The 23,826-nt window shown below is 43.2% G+C and overlaps 1 protein-coding gene across 1 annotated transcript in view; it reads right to left on the bottom strand.

The window, feature by feature from the left end:
- The window catches only part of LOC135506710 (programmed cell death protein 4-like), a 35,661-nt gene that overhangs the window by 3,194 nt on the left and 8,641 nt on the right, over window positions 1–23,826 (bottom strand). The window contains exons 3-9 of the mRNA XM_064926049.1: window positions 13,616–13,906; window positions 13,224–13,321; window positions 10,382–10,495; window positions 9,963–10,184; window positions 9,612–9,709; window positions 8,032–8,146; window positions 1,177–1,284 (exon numbers count right to left, since the gene is read on the bottom strand). Of these exons, the coding sequence (XP_064782121.1) occupies window positions 1,177–1,284; window positions 8,032–8,146; window positions 9,612–9,709; window positions 9,963–10,184; window positions 10,382–10,495; window positions 13,224–13,321; window positions 13,616–13,906 (1,046 nt within the window). The remainder of the gene's footprint in view (window positions 1–1,176; window positions 1,285–8,031; window positions 8,147–9,611; window positions 9,710–9,962; window positions 10,185–10,381; window positions 10,496–13,223; window positions 13,322–13,615; window positions 13,907–23,826) is intronic.

Below are 23,826 nucleotides of genomic sequence, written 5' to 3' on the forward strand. Positions count from 1 at the left end.
GGTCATCTTGCTATTTTCAGTGAGGTTTCAATCCCTTATTTAACCACATTGGGGCATCATTGCTTTAATTCTCACCATATTGCATGGATTTGGCAATCTTGAGTAACAGATTACATTTAATTAGTATCTAGGATACTGTTGCTGGTGGAATAATGTTAAGTAATAGTTTGCAAGATAACAGACAAACAAATCAAACTTTATTTTCAGCAGAATGGACCGTAGATGCATTTAAGATAGGTTTGATTTAAATCAAATCTATTTATATAGCCCTTCGTACATCAGCTGATATCTCAAAGTGCTGTACAGAAACCAAGCCTAAAACCCCAAACAGCAAGCAAAGCAGGTGTAGAAACACCCATTATTAAAAAGGTTTGACTTAGTCTTACCATTATTAAAAAGATTACGCCACACATATTCAACATTGCACACATAGCCAACTGGCTACATAACTATCGAAAGTACAGTAACGCTATCAATATCCTTGTGCTGACAGCAAAGGCAATGTTCAGTATAGAGAAGAAAAAGAAAAAAAAGATAGATGACAGATATTTCACCGGATGTATGAGACATCTGGTTGACTTTTCCTCTCACTACCAAATATGGTAGTGAGAGGAAGCCCAGTGGCCAGCAGTGTGAGAAGATTGAGCTTGATGGATTTAGCAAATTTTCAATGAAACATTTGATTTCAATGCAGTTTTAAAAAATAAAATTAACAGAAAATATCTAGATACAGTCCTCTTGCATTTTACAATAGCTAACTTTTAGCTACCGACAGAGTAACATTACTTTAGCTAATGCCCTCTACAAAACATTTTATCTAATTTAGATAACGTATCAAATTTAACTATATTTATCTTGGTGGCGTTCAGTCTCAACAACAACTAGTTACTCCCTCTTCAAATTTCATCTCATTTTTAACTTAATTTGAATATGACAATTATTGACGTCACTAAGCCATCTGAAAGACCAATAAACGAGACTTTGAAAAACCCATCGACACTTGATCCCACCGACTCGGCTCGCTTGCCTCCCATTGGAAACGACAGGATGTGGCCTCTCTTATTAGAACATCTTTGATATGGTTGCCAAATAACATTTTCACCTTCTGTTGCAAAACATTTTTTGATACAGTGTGCCCTTCTATACTGGACCCAAAGCGCTTTTAGTAGTGTTTACCTCGTAGACAAGCTCGTGGTGGAAGTGAGGTACTTCTAGGTCCCGCAGGCAGCGCTCCGCCTCCTTCACCTCTCCCGATACCAAGTACTCCTTCAGCAGAAAGTTCATCTGAAACACATATCGATAAAGTATGAATCAATCACTCTCCATCATTCACCACCCATGGTGAAAATATTGTCCAATGTGGATTTGACCGACCAAGGATCGAAGACTTATCCCACTGAACTAAAGCCTAAATCCAATAGATAAAATATGCATTTGATCTATAGTTTGACATTTCTCAGCAGTGACTACCGGGCCTGGTTTATTTGGTAGTGCAAGGTTTTTCCTGTCAAAAGGTAATCATGAATCGGGGAGAGGACTCCCAAGCGATTACTGGCTGGACAAATGGAGCAAATAGTCAATCACGATGCTCAATGACAAACAATGTCTGGTTTTGTGTGTAGTACTCAACCCTCGTTTCTGTTCAGTTATGAACCTTGAGTACAACTGCAATTCCGCAAACACCCTGTGCGTCGCTGGCTGTTGGTTGACAATAGTCTTTAGTTGAACATGTTTTTTTAAATGGCGTAGAAGAGTCACAAGACACAGGCCTCCTTATTGTCCTGAGAATTTCTAAGCAAACAGCTGGAGGCAGGGCTTTCTCCTATAGAGCTCCATTTTTATGTAATGGTCTGCCTATTCATGTGAGATGCGATCTTGACCTTTAAGTCTTTATTGAAGACTCATCTCTTCAGTAGGTCCTATGATTGAGTGTAGTCTGACCCAGGGGTGCAAAGGTGAACGGCAAGGCACTGGAGCGACGAACCATCTTTGCTGTCTTTGCCTGGCCGGCTCCCCTCTTCACTGAGATTCTCTGCTTCTGACCCTATTACGGGGGCTGGGTCACTGGCTTACTAGTGCTCTTTCATGCCTCCCCTTGGATGAGTGTGTCACTTGAGTGGGTTGAGTCACTGACGTGATCATGTCCGGTTTTGCACCCCCTCGGGGTCGTGCCGGTGTAGGAGCTCTTCGTAGGCTATAATTAGCCCCTTCTCAGGGTAGTATGTTGGTCTGTTTATCCCTCTAGTGGTGTGGAGGCTGTGTATAGTGGGTGGGGTGATATCCTGCCGGGTTGGCCCTGTCCGGGGGTATCTATGCTGCAATAGTCTGTGCCGGGGGGGGCTAGGGTCAGTCTTATCTGGTGTAATTCTCCTGTCTCATCTGGTGTCCTGTGTGAATTTAAGTATGCACCCTCCAATTCGCGCTCTCCCTCTCCTCCCGGAGGACCTGTGCTCTAGGACCATGCCTCAGGAATGCCTGGCCTGATGACTCTTGGCTGTCCCCAGTCCACCTGGTTGTGCTGCTGCTCCAGTGACAACTGTTCTGCCTGCGGCTATGGAACCCTGACCTGTTCACTGGATGTGCTGCTGTTTTCAACTCTCCCTGTGCTGCTGTTTAGAACTCTGATTGCTCGGCTATAAAAAGCAAACTGACATTTACTCCTGAGGTAATAACCAGTTGCGCCCTCTACAACCACTGATTACTAGTTGACCCTGCTGGTCATCTATGAACATCTAGAAAAACAATCTGGCCTAAACCGGTCTGGGAACGGGGTTCCGCTAGCCAACAGCCAATGAAATTGCAGGGCGCCAAATACAAATCAACAGATCTCAAATCAAATTTCTCTAACATACAACTATTAGGGACCCTTTTAAAGATGAAATTCTCGTTAATCCAGCCAGTGTCAAATTTCAAAAATGCTTTACAGGGAAAGCTCCACAAACGATTTAGGTCCCCACCAAGTCACAGAAGAAACCCAGCCATTTTTCCAGCCAAAGAGTCACAAAAAGCACAAATTAGATTAAATTAATCACAGATGACACTCATAGGACTTCATGTTACACAATACATGTATGTTTTGTTCAATAAAGTGCATATTTATATCCAAAAATCTCATTTTGGCGTGTTATGTTCAGTCGTTCCAAAACATGCGGTGATTTTGCAGAGAGCCACATCAATTTACAGAAACACTCATAAATGTTGATGAAAATAAAAGTGTTATGCATGGAACTTTAGATAAACGTCTCTAAAGCAACCGCTGTGTCAGATTTCAAAAAAACTTTCCAGAAAAAGCATACCATGCAATAATCTGAGTACGGAGCTCAGAGCCCAAACCAGCCAAAATAAGTATCCGCCATGTTGCGCAGTCAACATTAGTCAGAAATAGCATCATAAATATTCACTTACCTTTGATGATTTTCAGCAGAATGCACTCCCAGGAATCCCAGTTCCACAATAAATGTTTGATTTGTTCGATAAAGTTCATAATTTATGTCCATATACCTCCTTTTGTTAGGGAGTTTGGTAAACAAATCTTAACGCACGTGCAACTTCCAGCGGAAAGGTCGGACAAATTCTTGTCGTAGAAACATTTCAAACGATGTATTGAAATCAATCTTCAGGATGTTTATATCATTAAAGTTCAATTATGTTCCAACCGGAGAATTCCATTGTCTGTAGAAAAGCAACGGAACGGGAGCTACCTCATGTGAATGCACGTAACTGAGCTCGTGGCTGCTGGCAGACCTCTGACTCATTCCCCTCTCATTCAGCCCCCCTTCATAGTAGAAGCATCAAACAACATTCTAAAGACTTGACATCTAGTGGAGGCCTTAGGAAGTGCAACATAACCAATATCCCACTGAGTTGAAAAACTACAAACCTCAGATTTTCCACTTCCTGTTTGGATTTTTGCCTGCCATATGAGTTCTGTTATACTCATAGACATCATTCAAACAGTTTTAGAAACTTCAGAGTTTTCTATCCAATACTACTAATAATATGCATATATTAGCATCTGGGACTGAGGAGGCAGTTTACTCTGGGCATGCTTTTCACCCAAGTGAAAATGCTGCCCCCTATCCCAATGTAGTTGATGGCAATGTCCCACCCGGGTACCTCAGAGCCAGGTACCTCTAGGTTCCTGCTTTTCTAGGGTGTTTTTCATAGCCCCCATGCCTATACATCTGCATTGCTTGCCATTTGGGGTTTTAGGCTGGGTTTCTGTATTTGCACTTTGATAAATCAATTTATAAACCAATTTTTACATCAGCAGATGTCATGATTTGAAATGCAATCAAGCATTTTATTTTTAAAATTAGTGACTAATTAGCGTAAACAAATAAACCGCTCCATGTCGGCAACTGCATTCACAAATGCATGAGACTTTAGTCTTTGCTGTAATTAACCTCTTGAAACTCTAGGGGCGCAATTTCATTTTTGGATGAAAAACGTTCCCGTTTTAAACAAGATATTTTGTCACAAAAAGATGCTCGACTATGCATATAATTGATAGCTTTGGAAAGAAAACACTATGAATTTTCCAGAACTGCAAAGATATTGTCTGTGGGTGCCCTAGAACGGGAGCTACAGGCAAAACCAAGATGAAACGGAAACCAGCAGGATTTGAGGCTCCGTTTTCCATTGTCTCCTTATATGGCTGTGAATGCGAGAGGAATGAGCCTGCCCTTTCTGTCGTTTCCCCAAGGTGTCTGCAGCATTGTGACGTATTTGTAGGCATATCATTGGAAGATTGACCATAAGAGACTACATTTTCCAGGTGTCCGCCCGGTGTCCTCTGTCGAAATTGGTGCGTCTTTTTCAGCTGCTGGTATTTTTCCATGCGATTCTGAGGGGAAAGCAGGCTTCCACGAACTGCATATCAATGAAGAGATATGTGAAAAAACACCTTGAGGATTGATTCTAAACAACGTTTGCCATGTTTCGGTCGATATTATGGAGTTAATTCGGAAAAAGTTTGACGTTTTGGTGACTGAATTTTCGGTTCGTTTCGGTAGCCAAATGTGATGTACAAAACGGAGCGATTTCTCCTACACAAAGATTCTTTCAGGAAAAACTGAACATTTGCTATGTAACTGAGAGTCTCCTCATTGAAAACATCCGAAGCTCTTCAAAGGTAAATGATTTTATTTATTTGGTTATCTGGTTTTTGTGAAAATGTTGCGTGCTAAATGCTACTCAAAATGCTAAGCTTGCTTAGCATACTCTTACACAAATTAGTGATTTGCTATGGTTCAAAAGCATATTTTGAAAATCTGAGATGAGTGTTGTTAAAGGCTAAGCTTGAGAGCAGGTGCATTATTTTCATTTTATTTGCGATTTTCAGAAATCGTTAACGTTGTGTTATGCTAATGAGCCTGAGGCTTTATTCACGATCCCGGATCCGGGGTGGGGAGTATCAAGAGGGCCACACCAAGATTTCCCCCATTTCAACTTTCACGTCATCTGCATCCATTTGGCTCTCACATATGTATTCCGGTGTTCAGAGTTTATAACAAATTTATTAATGTAATATGCTATAGGTCAGGCCCGATGCGATTTATACACCTGTCATGTAAAGAGAGCAAGGGTTGAGGGAATAAGGAATGTTTTCTTGAAAAAATCATTTTGGTAACAGAACCGTTCAGTCAAATGGCTATAATTATTTTGCTGGTTCAGTACCACCGAAAGCGTGGTCACTGCAGCAGGGAAAGAGAGACACAACGGTCAGTCAGTGTTTTTTATTGCACAGCAAGTCTGAGCCCGGCCAGGCACAATCAAATCATTTGCGGTCGGACTCCCTCTAGTCATGTGTGTCATTTCATCAAACGGTGCACTTAAAGCATCAGACAAGCTCAGTGCGTATAGTTGATTTGATTAAAAGACAGGATGTGTCTATATGAAAAAAATGTTGTAACCAATCGATTGGTCGAAAGAACAGACGAGACTCAGTCGACCAAGTACATTTTTTGTCTTTGTTGTCTGGGATAGCCTTGTTGGTACGGCCCCAGCTGTAAACAATCTCTTATGGAATGCACTTGCAGGAGAGAACACCTAGCCCCCCAAACACACACCCTCTCCAAACATCCCTCAGCTGGAACAGGCACACTGCCGACTACTCCTCTCCATAGTGAAGCAATGAAATAGGGGCAGGGTTCCAGCGGTTGCTGCCGCTGGGGGTTTAACTGGTGTTCAATCTCGTGACCAAGGCTTCACCCCTGAGCAGTAAGCATGGTACTGCCATACAATACCAATCCAGTCCTCTGGCAGACGGTGTTTAAGTGGTGAGAATAAGGGCATAAAGGCACGGCCAAGGGGGATAAAAGCCCAGATTAAGAGAAGCCGGACAGACAGACAGACTTGTGTCCCAAATGGCACCCTGACCCAATTCCCTTTAAAGTGCACTACTTATGGGCTCTGGTTAAAAGCAGTACACTAAAGGATATAGGGTGTGATTTGGGACACAAAGGATGCTCACGAAGACTCCTAGTCACTCACAGCACTGACTTATCAGTCCTATTCAGTTTGTGTATTCAATGGTACGGTATTCAATAAACCCTGGCTTAAATATTTGTGCAGTAGTCACAGGCAGCTTTGTTTACAAATATACTCTACACACACCCAGGGGAATAAGGGCACTTGTCTGACTCTACACACACATCCCTGTATCATCCGGTTCTTGGAGCGTGTTGTCAAATCACACCCTGAAACGGTTATTTCCAGGTCATGAAAGAAAGCTCCAGGGAACCTCACCACAGTACCAAATCCGTGTGAAAACGCCGCAGGGGGATACTGCTATTCAAATCTCTTAATATCCATACTTTTGACTTCAATGTAGTCTGTGGCAGAGCGATTTGATCAAACCCAGACAAAAGAGGCAAAATCTGTTTCCCAAATAACCCTATCCCCATGTTGTGCACTACTTTTGGCCAGGACCCGTAGGGCTCTGGTCAGTAATGCAGTATTACAGGCAATAAGGTGCCATTTGGCACGCACGCTAGTAGCTCCTGTTCTGGCAGGCTGTGTGCCCTCTGTAGCCCAGTGAAGACCCACTCGATCAGGGCCTGAGGCCCAACAAGGACAGGCAGGACATTTAAACCTGGTCTGGAGTCTGCAGCCTACAGAGACTAACGAATGAGTTACACAATACTCTTGCTCTGCATACTCATTCCTGACACATCACATGCGTGTGTGCAGCCGTGCACATTCACACACACAGGTGGCAAATTATCCTTTTAGTTCAGGGAGCAAAGGCCCCTTTGACTACTCTAGACTATACAAATGCATGCACACACCCCTCATGACTTGAAAACCTGCACTCAGGTGTGTGTGTCCCTGTGCATCGGTTTACCCTGTGAGTGTGAGCATTGGCCTCTTTGTTCCAGGCTTTGCAGTCAGATCCAAGCTCTGAGGGACAGCGTTGTGCTGACATCAGCCTAGCAGGGCTTCCCATGGCTCTTTTCCCAGCATGCAGTTCTCTCTCCGCCTTGTTTTGTTTACGTTACATAACAGACGAGTGCAGATCCAGAACACCAGACAGGCAGTATGTGTCCAAATGGCACCCTATTCCATGTTTAGTGCACTACATTTGGGGACTATATAGTAAATAGGGTGCCATTTGGGACACAGCCCGTCTCTCTGCACCGAGAGTATCAGTTCAGGTGGAGAGAACAAAAAGGTAATCTCGACTGTGTGTAAATACAGTTGACCCACAATGAAAGGCTGCAGAGAAATATAACAAAGCTCTCCATTGATTGGTTTTGCATGTTTCTAGCTCTGATAGATGGGTGTTAGCTGAATATATTGCACTTCAAATAATAAACAGAACCCAGGGGTTGCCATTTACCCATATTTGATTCTCATTAGGTTTCTCCTATCACTTCCAACAAGGCATCACATTTCATGCATGCAGAGACAACATCCGGAATGGGAGGTTGCTTGTCGAACTGGAATGTTTTGTTATGAGTCACAACACTGGCATGTGATGATTGGCAGGCAGGGAGCCAGGTCTACTTGGCAGCGAGGGCCTCTTACCTCTTTGACGAGGTGTTTGACAGGTCTGAGGCCACCACCCACGCCCCACACGTTGTCTAGCCGCACCATCTCCCTCTTCATGGAGAGGAGCACCGCCGCGCGGTCCAACGCAGCTCTGTGGGGAGGGGAATAACCACAACAGTCATCCTCGTGACCATAAACACGGAGACGCAATGAGAAAAAGGGGAACGTGTCAAGTCACGGCTAGATATTGAACATGGTCACATGAATTCAGAACAAAATGATTTTCTGAATAAAATTGGCCAGGGAATGTGTATTACAAAACAGTGTCAGGTAACAGCAGGTTGACTACAACATGGACATTCCCAACTCATCAGAATAAATAACAGTATAATTTGCATTGGAATTTGCATTCTCACGTTGGAGTAGTGCAGCTAACAGAAAATGGGAGATTAAACATTAGGTAAAACCAAAAATGGTAATCCTAGGCATGACATGTGGCTACAATCAGTTCTGGAGAGGGATCATTCAGTTGCTTGGAGAATGACTACGCTTTCATGGTGAGAAGACGGAAACATTTACCCTGGCCCTTTATCAGGCGGTTCTTAAGCGATTATCTGACGACATCAGCGACAGAGGTAGGTAACCACCGCTTTGATGTGGAGTGGGCAATTCCCCCATGTTCCTTGTTGGCCACAGATCTAAGGTCAATTTCTTTGGGATAGGGGGCAGCATTTTCACTTTTGGATGAATAGCGTGCCCAGAGTGAACTGCCTCCAACTCAGTCCCAGATGCTAATATATGCATATTATTTTTAGTATTGGATAGAAAAAACTGTTTGAATGATGTCTGTGAGTATAACAGAACTCATATGGCAGGCATAACCCTGAGAAAAAAATTTTAAATAGGAATTGGGAAATCTGAGATTTGTAGTTTTTGAACTCACCCCTATCGAATACACAGTGGGATATGGGTTATTTTGCACTTCCTAAGGCTTCTACTAGATGTCAACCGTCTTTAGAACTTTGTTTGTCTTCTCATGTGAAGGGGGGCCAGATGGGAGTTGTTTGACTAAGGGGTCTGCCTGCAGCCTCATTCTCAGTCACGCGCGGAATTGGAAATGGAATTCTCCGGTTGGAACATAATTGAACTTTTATGATGATAACATCCTAAAGATTGATTCTATACTTAGTTTGACAAGTTTCTTCGCCCTGTAATATAACTTTTTGAACTTTTCGTCCAACTGGACCAGATCGCGCTTTTGGATTTGTTTACCAAGTGCCCTAACAAAAGAAGCTATTGGACATAAATGATGGACATTATCGAACAAAAAAGCATTTATTGTGGAACTGAGATTCCTGGGAGTGCATTCTGATGAAGATCAAAGGTAAGTGAATATTTATAATGCTATTTATGAATAATGTTGAATACCCAACATGGTGGATATTTCTCTGGCTGGTTTGGGCTCTGAGCGCTGTTCTCAGATGATGATTTTTCCGAAGTTTAAAAAAAATATGACACAGCGGTTGCATTAAGGTAAACGTTTATCTTAAGTTTCATGCAAAACACTTGAATTTATCAACATTTATAATGACAATTGACCTCTAACCCCTGCTCACCTAGCGTGGTCGCAGTCCACCTTGCCTTTGTAGCGGTCCAGGAATGCCATAGGTAGAGCGTGGTCTGCGATGGCTCGGGCAATAAACTGTCCCAGCATCTGTAGAGTTGGAGAGAGTTAAAGGTTAAACCTACGGTATATGATCGGTTATTCTAAGTAAATAAAAAATGGGGTTGGGTTTAAAGCAGCATGACAAATTATAATTTGCATAACAAATGCCACCCTATTTATTCCTTATATAGTGCACTACTTCAGACCAGAGACCCTTGGTCCCTGGTCAAAAGTAGTGTACTAAATAGGGAATAAAGTGCCATTTGTGACGAAGACAATATATTTTCCCCCAATCCAGTACCTGTGGAGCCTCTGGCGTGTCCAGCATAAGATCGGGAAGCTCTTTGAGGATTTTGTCGAAGGCGCGGGCCATGTCGGACTCTGAGAGCACCTTGCCGACCAGGTCACGGAGCAGCCTGGAGGTGAGCTCCCGGTGGCTGGCCTTCCCTTCTAGAGACAGGGACACTGCCAGGCTGGAGAACTCGTACTTGTGGTGGCCCAGGTTCAGCTCCTTCAGCAGCATCTGGGAGTGGAAGAGGGGGTAGGGTACACACACAGAAAGAGAAACACGCACAAAGACAGTTAACTTGAAGTAAAATGATATGTCGGAACTCTGCGTGGTAGAGACAAAACAGTAAACAAAAATGGATGTACCATCACCTAAAGGCCTCTTCAAATAACCAACCTCTTCCTCTCTTTAGTACAACATCAAACACTTACTTGGACCTCTTTTGTGTCCCCGTGCTCAAAGTACTCCCGTACGATGGGGTTGACGGTCTTCTCCAGTTCCCTCTCGTCCACCTCTGGAACAACTGTTGCGTACACAGTGTCTCCCTTCAAAATGAAACAGACATTATAGGTCAGGAATAGCCATCTAATGACATGGCCGGCCCGCTCATTAGGCAGGATTAGCCTGTAATTCTGAAATGCTACTGATGCATTTGTTAACCTGTTGAAACTCTGGGGGCGCTATATCATTTTTGGATGAAAAACGCTCCCGTTTTAAACAAGATATTTTGTCACAAAAAGATGCTCGACTATGCATATAATTGGTAGCTTTGGAAAGAAAACACTGACATTTCCAGAACTGCAAAGATATTTTCTGTGCGTGCCCTAGAACGTGAGCTTCAGGCAAAACCAAGATGAGACGGCATCCAGGAAATGAGCAGGATTTTTGAGGCTCTGTTTCCATTGTCTCCTTATGTGGCTGTGAATGCGAGAGGAGTAAGTCTGCCCTTTCTGTCGTTTCCCCAAGGTGTCTGCAGCATTGTGACATATTTGTAGGCATATCATTGGAAGATTGACCATAAGAGACCACATTTACCAGGTGTCCGCCCGGTGTCCTGCGCCGAAATTGGTGCGCAAAAGTCAGCTGCAAGTATTTTTCCATGGAATTTAGACAAGAATGCAGGCTTCCACGAACGATATATCAATGAAGAGATATGTGAAAAAACACCTTGAGGATTGATTCCAAACAGCGTTTGCCATGTTTTCGATATTATGGGTAATTCGGAAAAAGTTTGACGTTGTAGGTGACTGAATTTTCCGTTTCGGTAGCCAAATGTGATGTACAAAACGGAGCGATTTCTCCTACACACAGACGCTTTCAGGAAAAACTGCGCATTTGGTATGTAACTGAGAGTCTCGTCATTGAAAACATCCGAAGCTCTTCAAAGGTAAATGATTTTATTTATTTGGTTCTGGTTTTTGTGAAAATGTTGCGTGCTAAATGCTACTCAAAATGCTAAGCTAGCTTAGCATACTCTTACACAAATTAGTCAATTGCTATGGTTCAAAAGCACATTTTGAAAATCTGAGATGACAGTGTTGTTAAGAAAAGGCTAAGCTTGAGAGCAGGCGCATTATTTTCATTTTATTTGCGATTTTCAGAAATCGTTAACGTTGCGTTATGCTAATGAGCCTGAGGCTTTAGTCACGATCCCAGATCCGGGATGGGGAGTTTCAAGAAGTTAAGTCCAATGCAGCTGTTATTTCAATATCAAACCATTTCTGGGTAACAATGAAGTACCTTACTGTGACTGTTTTCAATTAATGGTCAAAAAATAAATAAAATGGCTTCTTAGCAAAGAGCAATTTTTCAAGCAAGAATTCTGCTAGGTCTGTCCAAGTGGTGAGGCGAAAACTAATTTACTACATAGTGACATCACCATGGAAGGCCAAAACTCCCTCCCACCAAAACAGGCAGAAATGTCAGGTGGTCTTTTCAAACAGTTTTTAAACTAAAAAAGGGCAAATTCATAATTTGTACAATTTCACAGTACTATTCCAACCTTGGGTCAAAATCTATGTAAAACACAGGAAGAAAATCACTGACTGCACTGGGCCTTTAATGTATATTGCAGGGGTCAATAACTGCCATCATATTTAGGCTGAATGGCTGGGATATGGCAAACGTAACAGCAGACAGCAGTTCTGTGCCAAGTACTGCCGACATACACAGTGTACTTCTAAAACTTCTAATATTAACACCCCAGTCGCTCTGGTGAAAGGTTTTTCTAAACACGAGCAGATGAGTTCCTTTGGCTGATTCAAGAGAAAGCAAACTTCCTCAGTGAGCAGGGCTTCAGGAAACTAGAGCGGAGTGTGAGACCTCTATTGTTTTGACCTGCGTTGAAAAGAGGGGAAAATATCACTAGAGGGAGGGAGGGTTTCAGCCATTCCCCAATACACTGACTCACTTTCCTGTTTTCCCCTCCCGGTTTCAGAAGTATACTTGACCTTTAAGAATAACCACAAATGTTCAGACTGCACCAATGACCTGTTCTGGTATTGTTGGAATACTTTAAAATATTCTGCAACTCCCTTAAAGTAACCATTGATCTAACTTGATTGAATTTGATCACACCATTTAACTTCCACAGACCCAGCTGTGATTGATGAGCGATTACTTCCAGGAAGGGAGGAGGACCCATGGATCAAACAGGATCCATGTGACCCTAACCACTCCCTTACGACACATACCACCTAGCTAGTGGGGATCCCAGACACACTACTACTGGGATATACTGGAGAGCAGACCTGTGTGTCTCAAGAGAATGTTGCGTCCAAATAGCATCCTATTCCCTATATAGTGCACTACTTTTGACCAGGGGCAGACCCATAGGGCTATATGCTTTTAGAGGTCAGTAGAGCTGCGCTCCAGTGTCACCAACTCTGTCCTAGTTATCTGCTGCCACAGGACAACTGCTCCAGTACTGTTTCTGAAACAGCGGCACTCAAGGCCAAACTGCAATTTGCATCGTTCTTTTTCTAGGTTCTCTTAAACATTAGCCTTGGAGGCACTTTCCCACTACACGGGATAGCAAACAAAGCCTGTGACATCCACTTTTAACTGATGTGTTTAAAGTAAAAAATATTTTAAAAAATAAGCAACAACGCTCAGACCGAAAGAACCCGGCCCATAGTAGACCCCTCATCTAAGCAACTGTTGTCGTAACAACGTGGGACACTGGTGTAAAGGAGAAGAGGGGTGCGTGCAGAGGCTCTAATGTATAGGTTGGGGTTGGAGAGCGCTCATGTTGTTCACACACGTACACCTCACCTGTGCAACCTCGTCGTAGTTGGGGTCCTTGACATCTGGTTCCTCTACCTCGTACACCATCCCGGCTGCTCCCCACACACCTTTACCCCCTGCTCCACCTGTAGTGTAAGGACCACATCAACACCAGTGCTAGTCAGTTAGCACTATAGGCACGTTTAGAATATGGGTTTTGTGAACCCAGGGAGATTACTGCTCTATGATCAGTTTACCAGACTTCAATCCTAAACAAACTGTTATGGCCCTAGACCAAAACTAGCACGAGACCACCAGGGCTTAGAGTAAATTACTTCCATCTTAACCATTATTAGCATAGTTAGCCTAGCACAGACCTTTCAAAGGCAGGCCCCATTTAATCTTCCATCTCAAAGGTTATTAGCATTATTAGCACATACCTTTCTTGGGCAGGCCACGGCCCTTGCCTGTCCTGGACTTGCGGTCGTTGGGGACGGGCACCTTGCCCTTGGAGCTGTAGGAGTCGCCGTCGGCCAGCTCACCCGACAGCGACTCAGAGAGCGACTCGCTGCGGGATGACGATTTGCGCACACGCCGCTTGGCCTTGGCCTTGAGCCGTGCCTCGTGGAGCGCCTTCTCCTGTGGCGTCCAGTTGCCGTTCACCTCCGCCTCGAGCGCAGCCTCGTCCTCATCGCAATAGGGATGGTCCACATCGCCGAAGGATAACACCCCTGCAATTGGATAAAGGACAGGCAGTGAGTTTAAAAGGTGCAGTATGGAGTTTAATCAATTACATGTAAATATTAATAACGTTGAATCGGCAGGACTGAACCCTGGTTGGCTTAAATACATGTCTGCATATTATATATTTTTTTTATTAAACAATTTGTGCAGTTCTTCCAGTGGCCAGAGGGAAACAAAGACAAGAATACACCTTTGACAACAGGAGGTATACATTTGGTTCTGTAGCCTACATTCAGTGTTGCAAATTATGGAGATGGATATTCAGAAGATTTAGAGGTCTGTGGAAACATGACAACTATTTGAATGTCAACTGCCAGCACTTCTACCACAAATTACACAAGCAGAATCCCCAAGTATGAGAAACGTGTCCAGTCAGTCATGAGATAACGAAAGGATTACAGAGAGAGAGCCAGTCAGTCAAGGAAAATATTCACAACTCGATGTTCAAAAGAGACTCATTTCCCTTACAGATAACTTATTCTCTCATACCTGCAACGTTATTTTGGCACCGTGGACAATGTCTAGTGTAAATTGAGACTGGTGGCTTTTTAATGGACAGGACACATGTTAACCTTTGAGAATAGCTTAAAACTGCAATAACCTTTTGGGCAACCTGACCAAATTCACATAGAAATGTGAGTTTTAGTTTCCATGGGGGCTGCTAGCTAAATATGCTAACAAGCACAAACGAAAATAAACAAACTGCAAAGACAAGCAATCTAACTTATAAAAGGTATACATATATAGGTAGTAGGCTGTCATTTTTAGTACGTTTGGAAACTTACAAGCGAATGTGAATGAGAGACATTGAAAAACATTGACGCATGCTTGTCTGAAGGAAGAACAGTACTGGCTCTGGAGCAGCATGTGTACACGCTGTGTCTGTGTGAACTCTGGAGTCGCAAAGGAAACAGGCCTACCTGCTCTGCTCGGAGAAGAGTGGTGGCAGATGGGCAGAGAACTGAGAGGAGAGAAAAAACGCAAGGAAATGAAGCTAGTAGCATCTATACAGATTTCTCAAACACGGCAGAAAGCTAACACTGATGCCCCGTCTTCCTTAATAATTCAGCCACAGATAACAAACCAAAAAAAACATCTTGCTACACTCCTGAGGCACTTCTGAGGTGCCGCCCTTGACCGGGAGCCCCGGGTTAGGGGAGAGTTTGGCCGGGGAATTTCCTTGACTCATCGCATTCTAGCAACTCCTTGTGGCAGGACAGGCGCCTGCATGCTGACTGCGCCCGTCAGTTGAATGGTGTGGCTGGCTTCCGGGTTAAGCGAGCAGTGTTAAGAAACAGCGGTGCTTGGGCGGGTCATGTTTCAGAGGACGCATAACTCCGCCTCTAGCAAAGAGACGATCAACTATCAATTTGGATATCACGAAATTGGGGAGAAGAGGGGGGTAATGTCATTTCTGCTCGGTCTCAAGACTAATTTTGTGCTTCAGTTGCACTTCACTGAGAAAAGAGCTCCGACTGTGTAGCTACTTTTCTCCTCTAATTTTCGGTGTAGCCTACTTTTCTCAGGTAAAATACATTTAAGCTAAACATTAGGAAATGTAGCTGGCTACATTCTTTCTAGGATAAACATTAGAAAAGAAGACCTTAAGTATATGAGCTTACTATGAAAAATTGTGGCTGCCAGCCAAATAGCATTGCACTTCTGTTATCCGATGAAAATTTTCTGCCGAATGTGTTGCACCAATGCATTTTTCTGTGAAGGAAAAAAGTCGCACTCCCCTGATCACTGTATTGAAGCAAAAAAAAATTAACTTAATCCGCTGAAGCAAATAAATGCAAATGTAAAGTGTTGGTCCCATGTTTCAAGAAATAAAAGATCACAGAAATGTTGCATATGCATGAAATCTACTCATTTTTTGCACACATTTGTTTACATCCCTGAAAGTGAGCATTTCTCCTCTGCCAAGATAATCCATCCACCTGATAGGTGTGGCATCAAGAAGCTGCAGAAACTGCATGATCATTACACAGGTGCACCTTGTGCTGGGACAAAAGGCCACTAAAATGTGCAGTTAACACAAACACAATGCCACAGATGTTGACTGCAGGAATGTCTACCAGAGTTGTTGCCAGATAATTTAATGTTCATTTCTCTACCATAAGCTGCCTCCAATGGCCATACAACCACAGACCATATGTATGGCTTCGAGTGGGCAAGCAGTTTGCTCATGTCAACATTGTGAACAGAGTGCCCCATGATGGCTGTGAGGTTATGGTATTGGCAGACATGCTATGGACAACGAACACAGTAGCATTTTATCCATTTGAATGCACAAAAATACTGACGAGATCCTGAGGCCCATTTTATTTTTTAAAAGGCATCTGTGACCAACTATTCCAAGTCATGTGAAATTGATAGATTAGGGCCGAATTAATTTATTTCAATTGGCTGATTTCTTAATATGAACTAACTCAGAAAATTGACATTTTAGGCATTTAGCAGACACTCTTATCCAGAGTGACTTACACAACCAATTTTGGTAAAGTGGCTTGCTCAAGGGCACAGAATTTTCACCTAGTCGGCTCTGCGATTTGAAGCAATGACCTTCCGGTTACTGGCCACCTGTCAATACACAGTTGGACTCACCTACTGCCGCTTTCTCCCATCGTGTTACTGGCAAACAAACACATGACTGGCTCAACAGTAAGCTTCATAATGTAAAATAATGTGACAGGTGAAATGAAGAACGTGATCTTATCTCCTAGTTGACTGCATGTGTTTAACGTAGCTACAAATATGATCATTTACAGAGAAACTTTGAACAAATAGTTTAAATTGAATTGAAAAACCATCCTGTGGTTATTTCCAAATACCCCAGTATACCGTAGCGGAGCAATTTCTGCATTTTACACCTTTTAAACCAACAACCACAAAGTGCTTCACATCGGACACGGTTCTGCCATGTCAAAACTTTGCCCGCGTCTATTTTTATGTGCTGTATATGTGCTGAAGTCAAATTGTGTGACTTTAAATTAATTACAAGTAACCATTGAATCTTGAAGAATATAACCTATAAATGCCTCATGATCTTAGTTGAACTGTCCTTTCCCATCAGAATCCAAAACATGCGCTTGTTTTTCTCCAATGTTCGTAAACAAACACTGTATAGCCTCAAAACATGATTAAAAACTAGTCCTTGCATTGATAGCTCGGTCTATACATTTGAGAGTGGTTACATTTCTCCAGCCCATCCCCCAGCTTTAGTCCAACAGTGGCAGGGAGGTCTTTGTTGTTTAAACTGCTGATTGCTGCTTTAACAAAATTATGCAATGTTATCAACTGCATGATCGAATGGGGCCCTACAAAGTTTAAGAGCTTTACTAACCAAACTGCTTAGACCTATGAAGCCAGAATCATAAAAAGGTGTCTTAATGGTAAACAGTCCAGCTTTAGACTAGGCCGTTACCTTCCTCTGTCAAGTGTCGAGCCGCCTCCCTATTTTACGATAAAGCCTTATTTTATCAGTTCAACTCAAGAATGGGGTGAACGGAGGTCAGTTCTGATCAATATTGGTCTGTTAAGCAAAACCCATCAGTCCTATCTGTTTTTAAAGGGTTTGCATTCTAGTGATAAACGACTAGCCAATGGTTTGGTCAACGATAGCGCTTCAATCTCTCCAGCTCTAACATCAACAACACGTCAGCTCAAACAGCAGAGCATGCTCAGGCCCCGTGGGACGTTACCAGCTGGTGGCTGCTCACACTACATAGCTTAATAAGGTGATTTACAGAGGCTAGTCCACACGTACACAACATATGCAAACCAAAACGCACCTAATAGTCTACACCTAAGTCTCGAAACACCTTTGAGCTACAATAACAGACCAGGAGAACGAGATAATTACATGCATTATGCCAATCACAGTAAGACACACTGCCTTACTATACCAGGACTACCCCGGCATAGTTGGCCAACTTCCAAATATTAAACAGTTGTGCGGCGACCCTTTTAGCAGGCACATGGTAGCCTGTGCACACAGAAGACTCAAAGGCCTCTGCCCTTACAACACCAGGGAAACCCACTAATCCCAGTTTATTATGGACATGGACCACACAACACGAGCCACACTGACAGACACACACTCTCCTGCACTCACCAGCCATTCAGACCACAGGTGCAGTAGCTAGTTAAGACTGTTAAAGGATTAACAAAAAATATAATTCCCTCATGTGTATGGAGCCAGGGAAAAGGACAAGTCCCAGTGTACTGTAAGCATCCTGTGGGAACAATAACAAATGAAGTGGAGCCCTAGTAGTGGTGGGGGCAAGCAAAGGGCATATGGGGGGGGGGATGCTGACGTGGGGGCTTTTTCAATCCTCCTTGTCGCTAATCCTCTGCATGGGTCTGACTACATATGGCAGTGTTGGGCCCAGCCAGTCAAATGACCCCTCAAGAGGAGCAGGAATTCTAAGGGTGTAACGAATACCCCAGAGCCCTCCTACAAAGCCCACCGGAGAGCCCTAAGAGGAGGTATGGCCCTATAGATTACAGGGACAAGGAGGGTGGCCCAACCACAGAGCAGATCCAGCACTGTCTGGAGACTGGAGTGGAGCTAGCACCAGCCAAACTACTTTTACTGGCCATGAGTGCTGTGTGTGCCTAAATCCAAAATGGCACCCTGGTCCCTAGATATTGCACTACTTCTGAGCCCAGTGGGCCCGGTTTAAAAGTAGTGCACATTGGGACAAAGCCTGTGTGCCTACTCTCCTAGAAGGGCTGTATGAGCCAGTACCCCACTGGTACGTCAATCATTCAAATTAGCTAGCAGTCAGTACATGGAACAAGTGAAGAGAATTCCAACAGGGTGTAAAAGCTGTAACAGATTGCTGTACAGAATGCACATACACAAGAAGAGACCTCGCTCTCTGATTCTAAGCACAAGCATGAGCCGGCCTACCATTGGTCAGAACCACTCCCTGGGCCTGTAAACAACTGACCAAGTCTCTCGACCTCCTCCAACTCCCTTCAAATAGGCACATGCCAGAGCAGTAAATTAGGGAAAGACCAATGTCAACCAGCCAAAAACAGGCCTGGCCAATTGGAAACAGGAAGAAAAGGAAGAGAGCAGAGAGGAAAATAGGGTTCTGCCAAGTCAAACATTGCAAACCCGAAAAACAAAATGTGCTACCTAACAAGCAAAGGTAACTTTATACCTCTAATTAGCTAGTACTGGCCACATGCCTTTTGACATTTATAATGCAGTGATCTGTGGTCTGAGGCCATGTGGGTTGTCACTGACTGTATAGGCAACTGAACGTGCTAGAAACTAGTTTTTCTACTTCAGTATGGTTTGTTTTACTTTTTTTTTAAACAAGTGTCTATCATAGGCAGCTTAGCTGTATGTGGAAGTGCTTTCTGTAGCCATAAGTGTCCTTTGAAATAAATGTTTGAATCCGCCGACTGTATTGCAATTTGTGGATTCAAAAAATGGGAGTGGCAAGTTCCTGCATGGCGATGACTGATGCAAATCAGACAGGTCCATTCTGCACTCTGTATTTAATGCAGACTTCCCCACCAGCACTCAGACAATAATATTACTAGCTCATAGGCTACCCCCCCAGTCTGAAACTCATTTTCTCTCAATCACTCCTCGTAACAGTATTACAGTAACCTTAGTAAATTAACCAGAATAAAAATAAAACACTAAACAGCAGGGCAGACAGCAGATCCTCCTAAAAGCTTTGGGCTTGATCCAAGTCAGCAGGGAACTTTGCTGTCAAAAACAACCCCTTGCATTCCTGTATTAGTAGCCAGTAGGCTACATGGGTAATCGTGAGATTAACTCCCACTATAACTGTAAACGGTATTCAGTTGGCCTGTGTGTGAACTTTTGAATGAAACTGGGATCTCTAACTGAAATTGTCATCGTCCCCTCCCCACAAAATGTTAAATCACATTGCAGCAAGTTCGCCTGCCCTCTCTCTACACTAATGTTGCGAGCGTGTGTTCAGTCTATAGCGTATAGAATATCCTAGCCTACTCATTGGTGATAGGCCCTGCGCTTTACTGACATTGCAAGACATTGCAAGCCAGGAAATACAGCTTTTGATAGGCCTAGTACACCGACCTGCTGTAGCCTAGGTGGTTAGAGCGTTGGGCCAGTAACTGAAAGGTTGCTGGATCAAATCCCCAGCGGACATGGTAAAAAAAAAGAAGTAATTCTGCCCCTTTACAAGGCAGTTAACCCACTGTTCCCCGGTAGGCAGTCATTGTAAATAAGAATGTTCTCAACCGACTTGCCTAGTTAAAGATTAAAATATAAACTTAGCAAAAAAAAAGTACTCACTGTCAACTGTGTTTATTTTCAGCAAACACGACTCATACACATATTTACAGGCTTCAACAACTGAGACAAACTGAACAAACATCTCCAATCTAAAATCAAATCTAGAGTCGGCTTTCTATTCCGCAAACAAAGCCTCCTTCACTCACGCCGCCAAACTTACCCTAGTAAAACTGACTATCCTACCGATCCTCGACGATGTCATCTACAAAATAGCTTCCAATACTCTACTCAGCAAACTGGATGCAGTTTATTACAGTGTCGCCCGTTTCGTTATTAAAGCACCTTAACACCCACCACTGCGACCTGTATGCTCGAGTCGGCTGGCCCTCGCTACATATTCGTCGCCAGACCCACTGGCTCCAGGTCATCTACAAGTCCATGCTAGGTAAAGCTCCGCCTTATCTCAGTTCACTGGTCACGATGGCAACACCCACCCGTAGCACGCGCTCCAGCAGGTGTATCTCACTGATCATCCCTAAAGCCAACACCTCATTTGGCTGCCTTTCGTTCCAGTTCTCTTGCTGCCTGTGACTGGAACGAATTGCAAATATCGATGAAGTTGGAGACTTATCTCCCTCACCAACTTCAAACATCTGCTATCTGAGCAGCTAACCGATCGCTGCAGCTGTACATAGTCTTATCGGTAAATAGCCCACCCAATTTTACCTACCTCATCCCCATACTGTTTATATTTATTTACTTTTCTGCTCTTTTGCACACCAATATCTGATCATTTCACTCCAGTGTTAATCTGCAAAATTGTAATTATTCGCCTACCTCATGCCTTTTGCACACAATGTATATAGACTCTTTTTTTCTACTGTGTTATTGACTTGTTAATTGTTTACTCCATGTGTAACTGTTGTCTGTTCACACTGCTATGCTTTATCTTGGCCAGGTCGCAGTTGCAAATGAGAACATGTTCTCAACTAGCCTACCTGGTTAAATAAAGATGAAAAAAATAATAATTTACAATTAAAAAGTCGCTCGTATAGTGCTTCAGAACCTTTTCCGCTATGAATCGACTCATCTTTCTACTAAATGTCTTGGTAAGTCACAGTATTTAACTAACTTTAAAGTACTTTTTTTTAGGCAAGAGTGGTCTGCGAGCAGGCAGCTCAAAATTATTTGATTGACAGTTCTGGTCGCCTAGTGGACGGCATTCCTTTCAGAAGCAGCATTCCTTTACAGACAATTAAAATACCCGTTCAGTGGCGCTTCGAAACTATCTCCAGATAAGGTTTCGTGTCGTCGTTAAAAATCCAGTGTACACTTGTAGTAGCCAAGTTGCTTTCAAGGGTATATGACTGCGATAGATATAACTTCATTGCCCGGCCATAGCGGTCCTACATGTGTAACAGGACCATTATTTTGCATTGTGAATTTACATTGGATTTTAAGATTTTTTTCTTCAAATTTTAACAGAAAAAAAAACATGTAAAAAATGTGCAGTTTAAAGGTTAAGCAAAATTGTTCATTTGTCACATCCCTTGTGTGTACACTGTTTACACTTAGCACTGGCTTGGATGTGGTGAGAGGCTGGGGCCTTGGGGGTCAGTGGAGCTGGGAGAATTGACCCAGATCCACAGTTGTAATGGCTGCTGTGTGTGAGGTGATAGTGGCAGTTCAGTAAGGTCACTTACAGCCAAAAAGATTGGAGTCAGCGTGGTAATGGGCTTAAAGTAGGTTTGAAAAATTCCGTAAGCTTTTTCAAGATTCCGTAAACTGGTTGGAAGATTAACAGAATCAGGAAGGAATAGGCAAGAAATCCAGGAATCCTCCAACCAGGATTTCTAGAAAACCTGAGGATTTTGGTTAAGTTACCAAAGTCTTGCAACCCTAAAGACAAGGCAAGGGAGGGGGCCTTCACATGATGAAATGCAGTCCAAAACTGCCGTCCGACATGGCCGTGTTCAGTGTGGAGAATTTGCTTTCAAACCGGTGAAAAAGGGGGAGACGCTACTACCTGGACCCACAGCACAAATTAATTTGTGTTGCTAAATGCATTTATTCGATGTGCCCTGCTGAACACGAACAACCAGTCTGGTCCTGATCCGAGACAGACTTATCTGTGTTTTTACAAATTGGGTTAAGGAGGGAGAGGGAGGGGTGTGGTTGGTTGATGGTTCTGTCCTGAGGAGGGGGGGTCCAACTGTCAGTAAGGGGTGGACAAACAGAGGATTATCCAGACAGACAAGTTGACTGGGCTTAAAAAGGAAGATATTGGACGATTTCCAATTAGATATATTATTGAATTAGGCTTTTTTTAAGTTTTGTTTTGGCCTCCTTTAATTGACACATTGAGAGTAGATAATCGTTGGCACTAAAAAGAGCCAATGAGGCTCAGTGTCTTTTGCTTAGACTTAAGCTGCATACCAAATAGCATAGGGTGATAGGGAATATGGTGCCATTTCGGACAGGCTATATCTTTTCCCAGCTGGGTTTGTCTTCGGTCCTCATTTGAAATTAAGCGGCCGTTTCAGTGTAGTGCACGCTCCAGTATGCTTTACTTTTCAGCCTGTCTATATACATGTTCTGCTGACAGGTAGTACCCTACAATGCTGCTAAAATAACACTATTTCAGCAGCCTATCACATTAATACTCGATAGGCAGGTTGCTGCTCCATTCAAAAGCTGGGTTACGTTCCACACTTGCGTCAGATAATCATAAAATAAAGACATGACAAAGCAAGTATATTTTCAGAATGTCAACAAGCAAGTATACTACTAATAATTCAAATGCAATTTGTTCCAGTTGCTGCTAGGCTATATGTAAGCGGTGGTGTAGACGTTACAGCATTTCAAGGGTGAAATAATTTCACTGACAGTTGTGTTGAACTCAATAGACCCACATAGGCCTGTTTGCGGAAGGGTTTTTACTCCAACCCACACAAAGGCGTCTTTGACAGGGAGTGTTACCGCCACAGCAGCTGAGCTGTTTAACCAAGCGCGACAGGCCTTCCTCGAGTAGACTTGGGCCAATAGAGCTCATATGGAAGAGCAACACTATAGAGTGTACCATTAAAGTGCACTTTCTTGTCTTACATGTGGGAAAGGGGAGGGGGTGTTTTCTTAAAATATTTTCAGTAGATCTGAGTGATTAACCCCAACAACAAAAAATCAGTTATTAAACAACTAATTGGACAAATTCGTTTCAATTACTTGAATTCCATTTAGTTTTTATTCATGAGCCCAGCATGCCGATTCCTGCAGGAGAGAAATCATGCCAAGGCCTATGTGGGACACTGGGCTGAAGGGAGTTGTAGTTTTTCATAAGAAAATAAAATAAAAATCAGCCTAGTTCAGTACAACAATGTGGTAATTAACTGCAATGACCATAATCCATTGCGCCCATTTTTCCAGGCTCGGACCGAGATTAATACACGTTTATGCCTGCTATGTTAGACACACACAGACCGCATGAGAGAAGAACACAACCAAGAGAGGGATAAAGACAGTTCATAAAAGTATGCCCGATCTACTTTGAAGAACTAGTAAAATGATTGTCAGACAGCTCTGCAGCATGCCTAGCTATATAGGAGGACTAAAGACAGTACAGTATGGGGTGCACAGAGAATGTTGTCTGGCTGTTTGATTGCT

The sequence above is a fragment of the Oncorhynchus masou genome, chromosome 20 (assembly GCF_036934945.1).
Source record: "Oncorhynchus masou masou isolate Uvic2021 chromosome 20, UVic_Omas_1.1, whole genome shotgun sequence".
Lineage (NCBI taxonomy): Eukaryota > Metazoa > Chordata > Actinopteri > Salmoniformes > Salmonidae > Oncorhynchus > Oncorhynchus masou.